The following is a 16,978-nucleotide window of genomic DNA, read 5'->3' on the forward strand; positions in this document are numbered from 1 at the left end:
CACCTTTCCAGGGACAGAGGTAAGGCTGACTGGCCTGTAATTGCCTGGATCTTCCTTCTTGCCCTTTTTGAAGGCCGGAGTGACATCGGCTATCCTCCAGGCACCTCCCCCATCCTCCAAGACCTCTCAAAGATGACAGAGAGCAGTTCAGCAATCACCTCTGCCAGCTCCCTCAGCTCCCGTGGATGCATCCCAGCGGGTCCCAACATACTTAATATATTTTAAAAAGCCTTTTTTACTTTCCTTTATCCCCTTCGCCAGATTTAATTCCAGGCAGGCTTTAGCTTTCCTCATTGCATCCTTGCAGGCCCTGACAACATTCCTGTATTCTTCCCAAGTAGTCAGACCCTTTTTCCACATTTCATGGGCCTTTTTCTTTCCTTTGAGTTTGTGCATGAGCTCCTTGCTCATCCACACAGGTCCCCTGCCAAATAAGCCCAGGCAGCTTTCTAGAGATGTCTATGACCCGTGCCCCAGGGAGGCAGCACACTTCCCTCTGGGTGGGGGCAGGTTGACATATTGGGCCATCAGTTCCTTGTAGAAGGGAATCGCCTACAATTATCACCCTCCTTTCTTTACCGGAAGAGGCAGTCTTCAAGCATGGAGCTGACTGCCTCTCCTTAGCAAAGCTCAGAGGCTGTTCCACCACCTCATTCTCAGCCTCCTCACCCTCCAGTTCCAGGGTTTCAAACCTATTACTTAGAGGCACCCGAGGAACCGGGGTAGGTCGGGAAGGGCGCCGCCTGCGTCGCTGAGGTGGGACCTGCTGCCATTCCTCCTCTCCTCTCAAGTCAGCTCTCAGTTTGACCACAGCAAGGGAGAGAGTCCACTACAGGCTGGGGGTTGCAATCTCTGCTTGTTTCTCGCAGAGAGTTACACCACCCATCTATCTCCCTCTCACAGTCTCTAATGGATCTTAACCTCTCCACCTCCTCCCTAAGCTCCACCACGAGGCTGAGCAGCTCATCCACCTGCTCGCACCTCACGCAGGTGACATCCCTCCCATCGTCCCCCCAGCAGACTCAGGCACTCCCTGCAGCCAGAGACTTGAACCGCCGCAGTTCTGGGCAGTCCCTCCATCTGGGTCACCACAGTCTTCTTGGAGCAAGCCCGCCGTCTGCTAGAGACCATGTTTGAACTTACAGCCTCTGGGTCAGCAAGTGGGAGAGCGGTCACCTGAGCAAGGACAAGAACACTGACGCGTCCTGCCGCAAGACCCACCTCCCACACCTACTGGTGCAGCAATGGGCAGCTCACACACTGCCTGCCCTCCCTGTCAGCAGTGGGCAGCAACACCCTTTTTTCACCGGGCACGTTAGGTGGGCAGGAGCTTATTTCAGGGAGTAATAGAATCACCAAGGATGGAAAAGACCTCAAAGATCACCCAGTCCAACCATCCAACTACCACCAATATTTCCCCACTAAACCATGTCCCTCAGTACAACATCTGTATGGTTGCTGAGCACCTCCAGGGACTCTACCAATTCACCGGGCAGCCCCTTCCAGCACCTGACTACATTTTCAAAGACATTTTTCCTGACATCCAACATGAACCCCCCTCCTTCACCCTCAGCACAACCTGAGGCCATTCCCTCTAGTCCTACCTCTACTTATGTGAAAGATGCCAACCCCCATCTTGCCACAATCTCCTTTCAGGAAGCTGAGAGAGCAACAAGGTCTCTCCTCAACCTTTTCTCCCCAGGAGGAAACAATCCCAGTTCCTTCAGCCTCTCCCCATAAACCTTGTGCTTCAGATTCTTCGCAGCTTCGTTGCCCTTCTCTGGACACACTCCAAGGCCTCAATGTCTTTCTTGTAGCGAGGGACCCAAATGTAAGCACAGCACTGAGATGCAGCCTCATCAGAGCTGATGATCACCCCCCTGCTCCTGCTGGCTGCACTGTTTCTGATACAAGCAAAGATACCACTGGCCTTCTTAGCCAGCTGGCACACTGCTGGCTTGCATTCAGCTGAGTGTGGACCAACACCTTCATTTTCTCCATGCAGCTTTTCAGCCACTCTGCCCCAGGCCCGTAGCACTGCACAGGTTTGTTGTGATGAAAATACAGGACCCAGCCCTTGGTCTTGTTGAACTTCATCCCACTGTCCTCAGCCCAGTGATCCAGCAACTCATAATTCTCCTGCCTCACAACAGCCCCAAGCTCCTCCTTCCTGCTGCCCTCCCTTCTCCGTACTGGTGTGGACACAATCCAGCTGGGCTATCAGTCTCGCACCTAACTCTGACATGCTGCTCCTAACCTCATCTCTAAGGGGAATGGAGGTAAGACCAAGAAGCTCCTTCAAACTTAGTTGAAAGCCCCCTCAATGAGCACTGCCAACTCCTGGGCTGGAATCCTTTCCCCCCGTTGAGACATCTGTCACCAGTAGGCCTTGTTCTGTATAAACTGCCCTCATGATCAAAGAAAAAAAATCCACTGATGACACAAACCTCTTAGACACATGTTGAACAGTTGTGGTTTCCTGTTATCATCTTTCCTTGCTTCTGAAGGGATCAAGGAAGACACCACCTCAGCTCTCACTCCTCCAGCTAGTTGTCCTAGTACCTTAAAATCCCTTGAAACCCTCAGACCTCTCTGCACCATCACTGCTGACTTAAACAACTAAAAGCTGGTCCTTGGATTATTACCTCACAAGACCAGGGAGGTTCCAAGTGGCCTTTTCCCTGGGGAGGGTCCAGTCAGTATATTGGGCCCTCTGTTCCCCTCAGAAGGGAGTTGCCTATGACAACTACCCTTCTTTTGTTCCCACAATTCATTCAACAGGCGAGCTGGCTTTATTATTTTTCAACTGTATAAACAGATAACCTGGTCTTCTATGCATTAATAGGAAATTCTTTACATTATTAACATAATAAATAACATTTACTCAGCTGTGTGAGCACACTACTACCAAAATAGACCTCTCATTAAAGCATGTATTTCAAGTTAAAAGCAAGATGCCAGGACCAAATAGCATGACTTGGCATTTGCAGTTTAAAACATGTTTCATCTCCCTCCCTTACCACCCAAAGCCATGGGCAAGACGAGGGGATACTAACACCACATCCTATAGCCTTTTCATTAAATATGAGCTCTGAAGAAATACCTCACCCTTCAGAATCAAAGCAATCCCATCATTAAAGCAAAAGCATCTGTCAAGTCACTTCTGCATACTCAAGCATCCATTGCCATTCATGCTGACTAATGGATGTGCAGGACTAGGAACACTTTTTGAGGAGAACTACAGAAAAACACTTCTGAAGGAGTTTACCTGTTCTCCTTTTTACAATCATAGCTTAAATAATTGCAGCTGGGCACACGACACAACAGACAGAAGCCCTGAAGACTTAAGGACCTGCTGTTGTTTTCAAGAGGACGCATCTGAAGCCTCCTAAAGCACAGGAGTTCCACAACACTGTGATATCACAGTGGCATTTCACACAAGCCAACCCACATACACAGGGGAGTTTGGTATGCAGACCAAAGAGAGAAAAAGGGAGGGACTGGTGGAATTCTAACACAAAGGGAAATGGCAGAAACCCACGCTTAGATCCAGTGGTCAGATACCTTAAAAACGTGGAATGAGTTTTAAACCAAACCATACAATCACCCACAGACGGAAGAATTAAGGATCTCCGTTTCAAAACCACACTTAGCATACAGTAGTCTCTCACATGGCAAGAATGGCAGCTGCTTTATATCCAGAATGTGACTGGGATGGTTTCAGAAACATCTTGTGCACAACAGTCAGTAGTCCCAGCTGATATCATCCTTCTGTAGTGAGGTTTGTATAGTCTGCATGTCTCTCAGCAACTGAAGGTTTTTACGGCTCTTCTCTCCAGGTTTCACTTTGATGGGACCAGCATCCTTTCCTTTGGTGGTTACAGTTGTTGTTACTTTAACCTCACTCACAGGGAACTTGCTGTCTTTCCTGTGCTTAGCAGAAGCCTTTTTGGACTTGCATTCTCTTTTAAGTCTCTCAAGCTGAAAGTAAAGCCCAAATGAGAACATTAATCACTGACATTGTTTTGGTTTTTTGGCAATTCTTCCAGACAACTGGGAAATCCCACCACTCAGCTCGGTCAGCTACACAAACAGCTTCTGCACTGCCCTGAATAAGCAGCATCTTATTTTCCTTACATGGCACTGCTATATTCACATCTTCAGAGCAGTGTTCAGATTATAGTCTGAACTATAAGGTTCACTCTTTAAAAATCAAAAAGTTGATTATGGTTTTATGGGGAATGCCTCCACCATGAACAAAAAAGACAAAGTATTGATTTTTATAATCCAGTGATTAAAAAACAGACAAAGGATTTTCCATATATGTACTTCTGATCTTAGCAGCTTGTCACTGCCAGAGGATAGAGCTTCAGGGAAAATACCAAGACACCACTTAGACAAAGAACTGGTATCCACACAGCTCTACAAATCACAGGCATTCTCAGCAACAGTTAGCACAAGGTTGTATGGCAACTGGACAGTCCAAGGTGCAGACACATTCACACCTAACTGCAGAACGAGCTGTATCCTTAGCTCCCCCACATTAGATAGAGGTCACCTCCCCCCACCCAATTTATAATAATCCACATTGAGGAGAGTCAGTGAAAGCCCATGGGAATCAGCTGAGCTTATCAGAAGTTTAGAGTTTTCTTCAATGCAAAGAAAGAGCATTGCATGAGGCCACATGCAGCTGGTTGTCACTATGATCCTCACACAAAACAGTTGCTGTGCTGAGATGTATGCTGAGAGTGAGAGTGGGACTGATCCAAACATGCAGCTACCTGGTGTGCCAGAAATACCTCCCAGACTGAACACTGAGGTCCAGCACCTCTCCCATTCCATTCCCACTCCATACGCTCAACTTGCAGACCATTCACCCAGTTTACATGTGAGACTTAGAGACTTTAGAGACTTAACAGCTGTGAAAACTTGCTATTGTACTGCAGGTGATCTTTTCCCTGTTGTGCAGATGAGAGGAGTATAAAAAGTCATGTAAGATCAGATGCAAAACTCTGCCCAGGACAGAATGGAGAGCGGGCAGATGGGTAACATGGTAAGGCAGAAAGCATCTTCTGCAGGATCGGGGACCTGATCCAGGTCTACAAATATCTGAGGTGTGGGGGCAGAATGGCGAGGCTGGACTCTTTTCAGTGGTGAGTGGAGACAGGACAAGGGGAAACGGCCGGAAACTGCAGCATAGGAAGTTCTGCACAAATGTGCACAAGAACTTCTTTACAGTGAGGTGACGGAGCACTGGAACAGGCTGCCCAGGGAGGTGGTGGAGTCTCCTTCTCTGGAGATGTTCAAGACCTGCCTGGATGCCTACCTGTGCGACCTGCTGTAGGGAACCTGCTTTGGCAGGGGGTTGGACTCGATATCTCTGGAGGTCCCTTCCAATCCCTACAATTCTGTGATTCTGTGAATACTGGAATAGAAAGATAGCAGCATGCAGACTGACTTCGGGATGCGAAGCTAAGGCTAGGTGCTATGCTATAATAGTTATTTCTGCTTCACACTATGGCTGCTACATTAGAATGTACAATACAGTTATAAAGATGCAAATTCACAGAAGCATGATCATAGGCAAGTAACTCACCTGCAGCCAATGCCTTCGGACTTTGCTGATCTGATCTGCCTTTGCCTCCATCTTTCCCACTAGTGCCTCCAGTTCCCTTTCCAGATCTTCCCTTACTGCAATGGTTGGAGCTTCCTGGACAAGCTTAGACAGCTGCTGGTGATCACTAACACAGAATACAGACAGATCAAAGCTTGCATTAGACTTAGTGCTGGTGTACACAGCCACAGTAGCAGCAGCCCAACAAGTTCTGCATGCCATAATGAACCAATAAGAACAGTTTCGTGAGTAGCATCATTAATTTTGCACGCCCTGGCAGCAGGCTGCTGCAAGATGAAGCTGTCAATAACCAACAGTTTCAAACTTCTACATGCACATTTAAAATTAAAATTAATGACCCCTTAAGAAAGAGAACTCAGCACTTGTTCAGTTACTACTTTACACATTTATTTCTACTGCTGCTGGGATGTCAAACAATTCATAGTCTGTTAGCCAGGATGAGCAAGAGAGCTGGTAAAGCTGTCTTTCCGTGAAATGTTTGTCCAATGCATTGGGGGCTGTTATACTTCTCCCCAACCCCTCAAAAACATGATACCACTGCACATAAACACGCATCTGGAGTCCCAAGATTACCAGAATCAATCTGTAACTGCAGAAAGAAAGGAAAGCCTCTGCAGCTACAAGAACAAATAGATTATATGCCACAGACTTCCAAACAAATGCTTTCCCCAGCAAGACTTTCCAACTTCAAAGCAAAAATATAGAACATATGCATTTGTTGTCTGTAGGGTCAAATATATCAAACTTACAAACTCATCTGCCCAAACTCATCCTGTAAAGTCAGCAGAACTTCTGAGAGCTCTTCTTGTGATGAAGAATAGTTCTTTGGCAGAGGTGGCTTTCTGCTTCTGCTGGCAGGACGACCAGCAGTGATGGATTTTGCTAGTGGAGTATCATTCACCACACGATTGTTGCACAAAGCTTTTGTGTGATGCTTCATGAGGTGTAGGACGTGTTGTACATTGGCACCAACTGAATGGCTGGGACTTGTAGACTAGAAGGAAAATACCTCTTTTAAGTGACATTGTCATCAACCTACTTATCTTAATGAAAAACACAAATTAGGATTTATTTGCTGCCAATGTACTTTTAACTTTGAGTGCATACGCATAACAGGAATAGCCTGACCAGCAAGCAGCACAGAAGACCCATGTTAGGAAATAGCAGTTCAGCAAGCTTTTTGAAGATAAACTGGAATAAAAGAGCCAAAAGAAAACAAGATCTGACCACTGGGTGTCAGGAGTGCACCATGCCAAAGCCATTGAAGGAGCTGCAGCTACTGAGCATTAAGCTTTGGAATTCGGCAGCTCACCTTCCCAGCTACAAAGGGTACATCACCCAGACACAGTCTGTAATGGGGCTGCGTAGTGAGATGGCTTGTAAGAGAGCATTTCTGAAAGGAAAGAAGAGAGAAATGTTTATCAAAGATGACACTACAGCAAACCCACTGTTCCTCAGCTTTCTGATAAAAGAGGCAGCCTACTTTCTGACTGCATGCACACATTTATTTCACTTCTCAGTAAACACCCTTCTCTTTCCCATTACCTTCTCTGGCTGCTTAGTTTTCTTCCTGGGTTTTCTTGCTTTTGGAGAAAGCAGTGGTGATGCTGCTTGAATCAACAGTCTGTTGGTTTCCAGGCCTGTCTGAAGCTGCAATTGAGGGAAATGATTAAAATTATATTAACAGATTATCAGAGAGGAGGTGCTCAGATTGGCAACACAGCAGCTTTTAAAACACAAGCTCTTTGAAAGCAAGGGCTGCAAGTGCGTAGATGCTTCTGCAGCCTAATCTAAACATCAGACATCACTTCCTTCAGTATCACTTCTCATCAATAATCCCAGTAAGTTAAATAATCAGTCGTGCTGAATAACTCCCAAGGATGCAGGTGTCAAAACAACAGCTGTTTTATACTTAACAAAATACTAAGGAATTCAAGTGACCAGCCCTCCTCCACTGATTTTGTGGCATATATGCTCTGCTGCTACTTACAGCCTTAGAAATCATCTCCCAAGCAATCTCAACTAGAAGCAGTAACAAAACATTTATGATTAACTTGAGCTCACCACTTACTGGAAAGGTTACAGACAGAGCCTGCCATGTTACTGAAATACTTTTTCAGCATACAACTGATGAGTATGTAACGACCACAGAAGAAGGCCAGTGTCCTCCTTTACAGATTCACAATCTCTCTTTTTGCCTCCTTATGCAGTGTTTCTAGTTAAAATTATAAAAGGAAGCACACTTCTTGACCTTGATCTATTTAAAGCAGATATCTTCATACACCTTGGCTACAAATTAGTCTGAATTTCTTTTCCAACTAGCTTCTTTTATTAAAAAAACAAAAACAAAAACAAAAACAAAGCTTAAGTGCATAGATGCTGCTAGAAAAAGGTTTGCAAGGCACTCAGATGAACATCAGGTGAGAGGATGGTGTGAAGAGTACATCTGCAATCTGTATGTAGCAGACATTATCAGCAAATTTAGTTGAGAAGTTGATGAATTAGGAAGAACTAATTACAGTGCACAGCAGTACAGAAGAATTTTCCTGCTGTTACCTCAGCTGCTTTTTCCTGAACAAGCTTCCTTGCGTGTTCCTCCTCCTGAAGTTTCAGTTCCAGCTCTTTCATTTTTTTCTAGTCAAAGTTGAATGAAAACAAAGGCATTACTACAAAGCAAATTCTTTCTTCATGAAGTGCACAATACTGAGAGGTTCAGCAGAAGTTTATCAGCTCAACTTGCAATGTTAAGACTTTAAAACTAAAATCGCTGTAGCAGTGTCACCTATATAGACATAAATACAACACTGTAGTGGTTACACTTCAGATTGAAATAGTTTTTCTATTTTTTACTTCCAGAATTGGTATATAAATTTTAGTTGCAGTCTATAGGAAGAGTAATACATGAGGTTGAACTCCAATGATGTTTTTGACCATACAGTCACCTTTTTAATAAAGATTAGAATGGAAAGGCAACTTAACGTCACCCACTCATGACAATGTGTCAGTTTTTGATTCCCACATGGACAGTTGCACAAAGATTTCTGTTTAACCTGCTGCATGTGACAGTTTTAATACACAAATGCTGAAGCAAATCTTTTATTTGAACTGAAGACTGACAGGAAGTCAAACCAGTGCTTTCACACAGAAATGGACCAAGCACCCACTTGGTCAGTTGTCTCAGCTGGAGGGTACAGCTCAAGTTGTGCAGCAAGAATGCATCTCACTACATCTTCAGTGAGAGACCACTGTGCAAATTCTGTCACACTCCCAAAGTATTTTTTTTTCTTCCCTACAGTCAAACAGTATTCTGAAATCCACCTTCCAGGCTCAGCTCTCACAACAGTTACATCCCACAGGCAGTGTAGAATCCTGGTCTATGACCAAGAAGTAAGCAAGCCAGTGGCCTGGCTAGTGGAAACACAGACCTTCCCTGACCACATTTCCCATTGCGTAAGGTAACAGGACTACAAGCTGGCACCAAACTGATTAAAATGCTCTGCTCAGTCACTGCTAACCATTAAAAAAAAAAAATCCACATGTAAAAATAGGAATTATTTTAACATGTTTTTGTCCATTTTTGAAGTTAACTGAAATTTCATGTGACCACCATACACACACAGTCACTGAAGTCAGTCTCAAAGGACTTGAAATGGAAAGGTATGAGAGCTCAATGATACAGGATGCCTTCACTCCCTAGTAGTTGGCTGCTAAGACAAACACCCAGCCATATCTACCAGACAAAAAACACCCGTGGTGTGAAAGCAGCTCCCACCTCTGTGCTTCACTGCCCTGCAAATCAGCATTTGCTTGGCAGCTGAGCAGCCAGCACGTGCATAGCTCCAGCAGGACAGCTGCTGCTTCTCACCACCTGGCAATTAAGGGAAATAAGAAAAGCAGGAGGAATAGGTAGCACGTAGCCACAACACGATGCTCATTACTTCTGCTGTCCATTCACAGAACAGCATTCTGGTTTTGTCTCACGGTTAGCATTAAGACGACTAGCAACAATTCTTCAAAGCATATGACTTGCACATATATTCAAATTCTAGCTGACATGCAGAAAACCAGAGCCCTTGCCATGCTTGTAGCCTCCACCATCAGACACAGGCATGCTCAGATCCTCTCAGTCAGCTGTCCAGGCACTGCAGGACTACTGTTACACCGTTCTTACACCACACACTTTTGAGTTAAGGACTCTGATGAGGAGAACATCAGATGAATGCGAATCTCAGTATCTCCTTTTTACAAGCAGTAACAACATCTTCATGTGGCTTGAAAGCAATACTAGGTAACAGCTCTACAAATCTTGGTGATTAAAAACCACACAACTTCTGCTCTGTCAGAGTCTGAAATTAGAGGCAGGGAAATCATTGCTCACTCAGAACCTCCCCAATTTCATCCTCTTCAGTACACCATGTATGGAAATAGCCCCTACTTCTCACATCAAACGAAGTTTGCAGATGTTTTTGTGGTCTTGCCACAACTAAAGCAGAAACAACAGCTGCAACTGTTAAGATAACACTTGCACAGCAAGGTTAAAGCAGAAACATGGCTGACAAGCAGAAGCAGTCCAAGCTGCTGATCTGGGAACAATCCATGACAGCAAGAGGATCACAAGGAAAATGACCTTCAGAGCTAAACCCAGATTTCTCTGTTCCAAGAACTGATTACTGTGTGAATTTAGCATCTTTGATCCAAGAGAAATAACTAAATTTAATGCTGAAATTCTGTTCAGCAGCCAGTTGCAAGATAACAAATAACCCCACCAAACTTCAGCTGCTCCCAGTCCAACGCTTGGTAAATGCTCATTAGAAGCAATTCCTGTTGTTGAACCTCTTATTTCAACCTTGACTCTGGAGGAACCTACACAGGAATACTAAATATGGGCAAGAATGCCTGGAAGACACTCATAGTTTGACCTGGGTAAAGAATAGACTTCTTTTTATTCTATAGAAGGAGCTCACAATGGGGTGTCAAGATCTTGACCAACTTCCTACAGCTGCCTTGGAACAGAGTCTGTCAGGAAGAGCTGTGCTGTCTAAAGATCCGTAGAATCTTCAGCTGGATGATTTGCTATCTTACACACTTGGAAAAGCACTATATCAGCACCTGGTGAGGGCTGCACGCAGGTGGCAAGCTTACAAATTTGCTGGAGTCCAGAACTATCCCCAGTACCACATCCCAACAACATCCTGTCTGCTCTTGAAGGGGACAGAACGTCAGTGGTTGGAAGCCTCTCCCTCGTTAAAGCCTTCTGTAGTTCCCATACTTCAGCCTTGTGGTGTCTCTCCAGCAGCAGAAAGGATGCAGATTGGATTTCAGGAGCCAACAGCAGGGATGGTACACAGAAAAAGATACGACGGAACATGGCCATACTGAACTTTTAAAAGCTATTGGTTCAAACTGTATCTTGAAAAAGCAGATTAAATGCATTGACAACCAGCCAGGGCTGGAGGGCAGGCAATGCCAGACTGCAACAGGCAATGCCAGAATTCTGCCCACAAAATAATTGCATTTCTTAAGACAAAGGTCAAGTGGCAAAACAAAAAACAAACAAACAAAAAAAAAAACAAACAAACCAAAAAAACCCAACAAAACGAAACCACCAACAACCCCAAACCAACTAAAACCAAAACTAACAAAAAGCCAACCACACTACACCCTCAAGTCAAATCAGCTAACATCCAGTAGGGTGCAAGGTACCTCAAGGAAGTCAAGAGTTCACAAACATCCACAATCCTACATGCCAACCAAACACAAAAGAAAAATACCAACAGATATGGTGAAGTCTAAACAAAACCCCAAGTGCTGCAGGGTGCAGTGACCTACAGCCTGACTGACCATGAAGACTTCCATTTTTACAAAGATCTTTACCTGTTCTTTTTCACTACAGGACATTCTATTACTCAAGTTCTGTTATTGTTATATAGCTACGAAGTGCTGCATACAATAAGCAAGATTTATCTGTTACAGCACACACAACAGACCTCTGCTATGGACTGCATTGTAGTAAGCCTGGTGTATTCTTTCTCCAACATATCCAGCTTCTCCAGTTTCAACTGAACATGTGACTGATCAAGCCGTTCTCTCTCCAATGAATCCTTGAAGGGAGAAGTAAAAAGGAGAATGATTATAAGCACAGCAAAACAAGCACATACATAGCAAGCTTTATGCATGCAACATGAAGAAGGACCACAAAAGAACTACTTCATCTGTCTGATTTTAAGTGGTGCAACAACTAAGGAGCAAATAAGCATTGTTGGCACACCTGGGAACTCTGTCCGTGCTGGGACCTCAAACCCAGCCAGAATGAGAAAAATTCTGCAGCCTCCCTTCCATTCCATTCCAAATAGGACAAAAAAACTCCATTTTATTAGTCAGTAATTAGAGGCAATTTTCTTTATTTCTTCAGTAAACGTTTAATAGTCTGAAATAGGGGAGCCACAGAAGCCAGTGAACAGAGAGCCCTAGGTGATCCACATACCTACAAAAGAAAGTTTAAGCTCATTTCTGACATAGGGCAAATCCCCACAATAACTGATGATAGGAAAAACAATTCACCATCATTTCTACAGAATTAATATTTCAGATCCAGTTTCTTTCAATTAGTACTTTCCCTGATAAAATCTCAATAGATTTGAAGACCAATCACAAAAGGGAAGGTTTGTCCACTGACAGTCAGTTATACTCCAAGGCATACGGATGAGCTTAGGCAAGTGAGAATTACTTGCTGGTATGTGACTCACTAATACCAGAGCCTTTAGTATTGCCACAGAGACAGATGCACAAAGGTTAAAAAAATAAAATACCAGGGTCCTAATAATACTGAAAACGATATAAAGGCCAGCTCAAACAGACACCAGTGCTTGAAGGCATTAACTCTAAGAAGTCATGACACAGTTCATACAATTATGTTTCTCCCACATTTAATCCTGAGAACACACCTGTTTCTCCAAGAGCTGTGTCTTCTCCCTTTCTGCATGCTGGATCATTTTTCTCATGTAGTCCAGCTGTTTCTCTAACAGGCTGTACCGAGACTCAGCAGCTGCCAGCTGAGAAGCCAGTTCTGAAGGTAACAGAAGGCCAAAAAGTGAAATTAAAGTGCTGCTCGTAGGGGCTGTTTTGGGACATTTTCAGGACACTTCAAAAACAAGCAAGGAAAGGCTCATCTAAAACTCAGACGAAGCTGAATCAACTCATACACGCAGCAAACCCCCAGAACAAAGTTTGCTTTTAAAACAACTGCTTCAAAACTCCATGCTTCACTACAAAGTAAAGAGACTGAACAAAGTCAGCTAGAACAGCTTCACGCTCTGGTGAAGCCCGGATTTCATCCACATCAGTGTTCAGTGTTACCTACAGCAACCAACCTTGATTTTTCTTTGACACTTCAGTTCTGTCACGCTCTCTGTGCTGCATTTGCTCACTCAGTACTTTCTTGTAGTCTGCTGTTTCTCTGCTGAGGTGTTTGACATTCTCCTCTGCCTGAAGCCGTTCCAACTCCAGCCGACGAATTTTTTCCTGAAGATTCTTCAGAGCAGAAAATATTGCTGTAATTGAGTGAGCATCTTTTGTTAGTTGCTTTTACAAGCACAATTCAAGTTTGATGTTACCTTGAAAAATGTGCTGCGCAAGAAAGCCAGAGCTCCTTCCCACCAGCCAGGACTCCCTCCATGAATTATTGCTCAGGTAAATATTCTGCAGATTAAGTGCAAACAGTGCCCCTTCTGACTTCTGTCAGCTGGAAATTTAAAGTGACAGCTGAACTATTAAAGCAGTGGCAACTTCTCCATACGTTTGTTATGCCTCCACAAGCACACGCAGAAAACATTCCTATTAGTGACCACAGAGGAGTATAAAGGTCAGAAAGTAAGAGTTGTTTATTTCTCCAAGCAGGAGCTAACCTGTTATACCTCTGCTATACCTTTATACCCCTCATGCCCACAACACACGTACCCTCTCTGTGCTAACCAGCTTCCCCTTTTCTGTTCCCTTCCCTACTCCAACAATTGCTTAAAGCCCTTCTACACTCATCACAGAAAAAAAAGCAGCTGTAACATAACTCTCACCACCTTGCCATCACACCACCTGTCTGTTAGCTGTATTATTTCATTCTGCAAAGGGAACCACAAACATAAGCTCCTTTCCCTACACAGTCCTACTGAAGTATAACATGAGAACACCAGCACAGACAGCTGATAGAGCAGATGTGATTCATGTTAGCCCACTCCCTTGTGCTTAAACCTGCCCTAGAGAAAGGAGGCATGAACACAGGAAAAAAACTGAAACTGCATTTTTGGTTGGGCATCACATAACAAGAAAGGAAAAAAAAAAAAAAAAAAAAAAAAAAAAAAAAAAAAAAAATAGGATGTGTTTTCCAAAGTGAAAAATGCATCAAAGCTTGAAATGCAGAGAACTGAGCAACCAGCCTGCTTGCTATAAGGCAGTTTAAATGGTTCAGAAGGGAATGACAGCAGTTACAGCTAAGGAGAAAGTTGTAGATGACCTAATCCAATTTGCAGGACCAGAATCACCAACTATACCCTCTTCTCTTGATATTACCATTAACAGGCCTCAGGTGAAACTGGCATAGCTGGAGCTATCAACAACTGTTACATAATCCCAAGGGCTAAATTAAAACCTCGAGTATTTACAGTAACTAGAAGCAAAATAGATCAGTGAAGCAATTTGAGCAATGAATGGATAAAGGTGGAATCCTACAGGATGCCAAGTATCACTTCAGAACAAAGAAATATCCAAGGAACAGTTACTTTGTACCAGCCTTCCCGATCAGAGTATGAAAACAACCACCTACCCTGAAACAAACACAGAGCCCTAATCAAAACAAGCAGAATTTACTCTGCATAGTTTCCAGGTTTCAAATACGAATTTTTAGAACAGGGAGGCAGGAGCAGTAAGGAAACTTAAGAACAACCAGATCTATCCTCCCATTTGAAATTAACTCCCAAATCTTTATCCTTTCTAGAATATATACTCACAGAAATGTTAGGCCTTGTAAAGTCTACACAGACAAAAAAAGTAAGATATTTGAGAAACTGCCTGTTTGATTTTATTATTTTCTATATGCACTCCTATTTACATATATACACATTTAATAAACCATATCCCTTTTTATAAGTTGTCCCCCTACCTGCATTTGTTTCCAGAGTTGCAGATTACTTGCTTGAGAAAAGTTGGAAGTAAAAACTTAAGCACCAAAAACTGATCAATACGAAATACCATGTACAAAAACACACCTGCATCACTTACAAGTAAGCTCTTTGCTGCACATCCAGTTTTTGTGTCATACAAGTCCTTCAGCTGAGCCAGCAGCCCTCTCAAACTGACTGCATTCTGCATGTCAGAGCATATACTACCTTTGATCCAATAGATCATTAACATCCAGGTCTCTAAACTCCGAAATGAATTACAACATTGGAACAAGTACTTGAGCCTATCATGACTTTATTTTCATAAACTAACTTAAGGTTCATCCTAAATCTCATTCCCTTTTCCCTTCACAGGGAAGAAAACAGCAGATCTGTCACAGCCTCTGTGCAATGCCAGTCTCCAGGGGGTGTTTTCTCAAGGAGCCTGTGCCAGGCAGCTCACATAGAATCATAAAATGGCTTGGGTTGGAAGGCACCTCAAGGATCATCAAGCTCCAAACCCCTGTCACAGGCAAGGTCACCAACCACCATATCTAATAGTAGACCAGGCTTCCCAAGGCCCCATACAACCTGGTCTTGAATACTTCCAAGGTTGGGGCATCCACAACCTCTCTGTGCAGCTGTTCCAGCCAGGCTGAATGTGGCTCTGGGCAGCCTGGTCTGATGGTTGGTGACCCTGCAAACAGCAGGGAGGTTGAAAGGAGATAATCGTGCTCCTTTTCAAGCCAGGCTATTCTATGACTCTATGATTCTTACCTCTGCTGTTGCTCTCAGGATAAGGAACCACAGGTTTGTGCGGGGAGCGCAGCAGATCGGAATTGATGAAGGGCTTGTGCTTTGGGTAGTCCAGGTAGGAAGCTGCAGAGAGTCTGTCTGTGGCCGATGCAGACTTCGGAGCTCTGCACAGCTCACCCTGCGAACAAGAAAGAGCCGTTACGGCACGCGGGTGTCTGTTCCTCGGTGACAAAGAAGGCAGACCGAGATGATGAAGCGCGGAGAAGCCCCGCCACAGCACATGGCAGCGGCTCCAAGGCTGCATTCCTCCCCTGGCAGCCTCGGGCTGCATTAATTACACACCGCAGCCTCCTTCCTGCCAAAAAACAAACACCTCGAAGATTAAGTTCTTCAAGCTAGCTTTTAATTCCTGCTTTTGCGCCGCAGTATTGCTTACAGCGGAGCCCCGATCCAGAATCAGCCGGGCGCGCGTTACAGGCACGGACATCAGCGCAGGAAAAGGGAAACGGACTGAGCGAGGGGACAGAAACGTACAACGGCCGCTCGGAAGCGACAAGTACCAAGGCGCAGCCCCAGCCTCAGTCCCCGCGGTGCCCCGCCGGCCTCACCGTGCGCTGCAGCCCCCGGGCCGCCGCCATGTCCACCGGAGCTGCGCGCGCTCAAGCACGGCCTTTTCGCGCACAGCCCTTTGAGACCGCGGCGATGGCGCCGCCCGCTCTTGTCACGTGACGCTTGAGCGGCGGGGCGGCTCGCCAATGAGAAAGGAAGAGCGGAGGTGAGCACCGCCCCCGAATGCTCGCCGCGTAGCGTCACGCATTCAGATTTGAGTGACGTGCCGATCATCCAATAAAAAAGAAAAACAACGCTTCTCAGCCAATCGAAGGACACGAGGCTGTCGAGGGGGCGCGGACTCTCTTCACCAATCGCGTGAGCCGAGAGAACGAAACCGGGAGGGGCGAGCGGCCGCGGGATTTGTGTGCTGCACGAGAAGCTCTCTGCGCACGCGCAGCGGGCAGGTAGCGGAAGAGGACGGTCTTTGTCAAAGTGAGCCCCTAAACGTCGGCCAATCAGAAAGCAAGAATCCCCCAGGCGGGACCTATCAGTGCCGCGAGCCGCGGGCCATCCAATCGGCGGACAGCGCAGGGCGGCGCGTCCGCGTCCGGATTGGCGGCTCCGAGCGGCGCGGGGGCGGCGATTGGGCGGCGAGTTTTGAAGGCCGGTTTGGCGCGAGGCGGTGATTGGCTGCCGCGGGAGCTCCGAGTCCGGGGTGGAGGGAAGGGCGGGGGGCGCGGGGTGACGCCGACACCGACACAAGGGGGAGGCGGCGCGGCGGCGGCGACGGCGCGCGGGGCCTAGGGCGGCGCGGGGCGGCGCGGGACGGGCAGGAGCGCTCCCGGGCACGGCGGCGGGAGGGGAACGGGGGGCGCGGGCGGCACCT

At 45.6% G+C, this 16,978-nt stretch overlaps 1 protein-coding gene across 2 annotated transcripts; it reads right to left on the bottom strand.

Moving 5' to 3' along the window:
• Positions 1–2,919: 2,919 nt before the first annotated feature.
• CEP57 (centrosomal protein 57) lies at positions 2,920–16,227 on the bottom strand. Of its 2 annotated transcripts, none has more exons than XM_042838823.1 (11): positions 16,149–16,227; positions 15,562–15,718; positions 13,006–13,185; positions 12,580–12,701; positions 11,623–11,736; positions 8,192–8,269; positions 7,181–7,285; positions 6,948–7,028; positions 6,385–6,629; positions 5,597–5,741; positions 2,920–3,981 (listed from the first exon to the last, which is right to left on the bottom strand). In XM_042838823.1, the coding sequence occupies exons 1-11, from the start codon at positions 16,176–16,178 to the stop codon at positions 3,745–3,747; spliced, it is 1,494 nt and encodes a 497-aa protein (XP_042694757.1). In that variant the 5' UTR covers positions 16,179–16,227; the 3' UTR covers positions 2,920–3,744. The 2 variants fall into 2 exon arrangements, with proteins under 2 accessions (XP_042694757.1, XP_042694756.1); XM_042838822.1 differs by lacking the exon at positions 16,149–16,227 and adding an exon at positions 15,977–16,079.
• Positions 16,228–16,978: the final 751 nt, after the last annotated feature.

Source organism: Centrocercus urophasianus, unplaced genomic scaffold, assembly GCF_019232065.1.
Source record: "Centrocercus urophasianus isolate 14NV4802_14NV808 unplaced genomic scaffold, USGS_Curo_1.0 seq_9, whole genome shotgun sequence".
NCBI classification, from domain to species: Eukaryota; Metazoa; Chordata; class Aves; order Galliformes; family Phasianidae; genus Centrocercus; species Centrocercus urophasianus.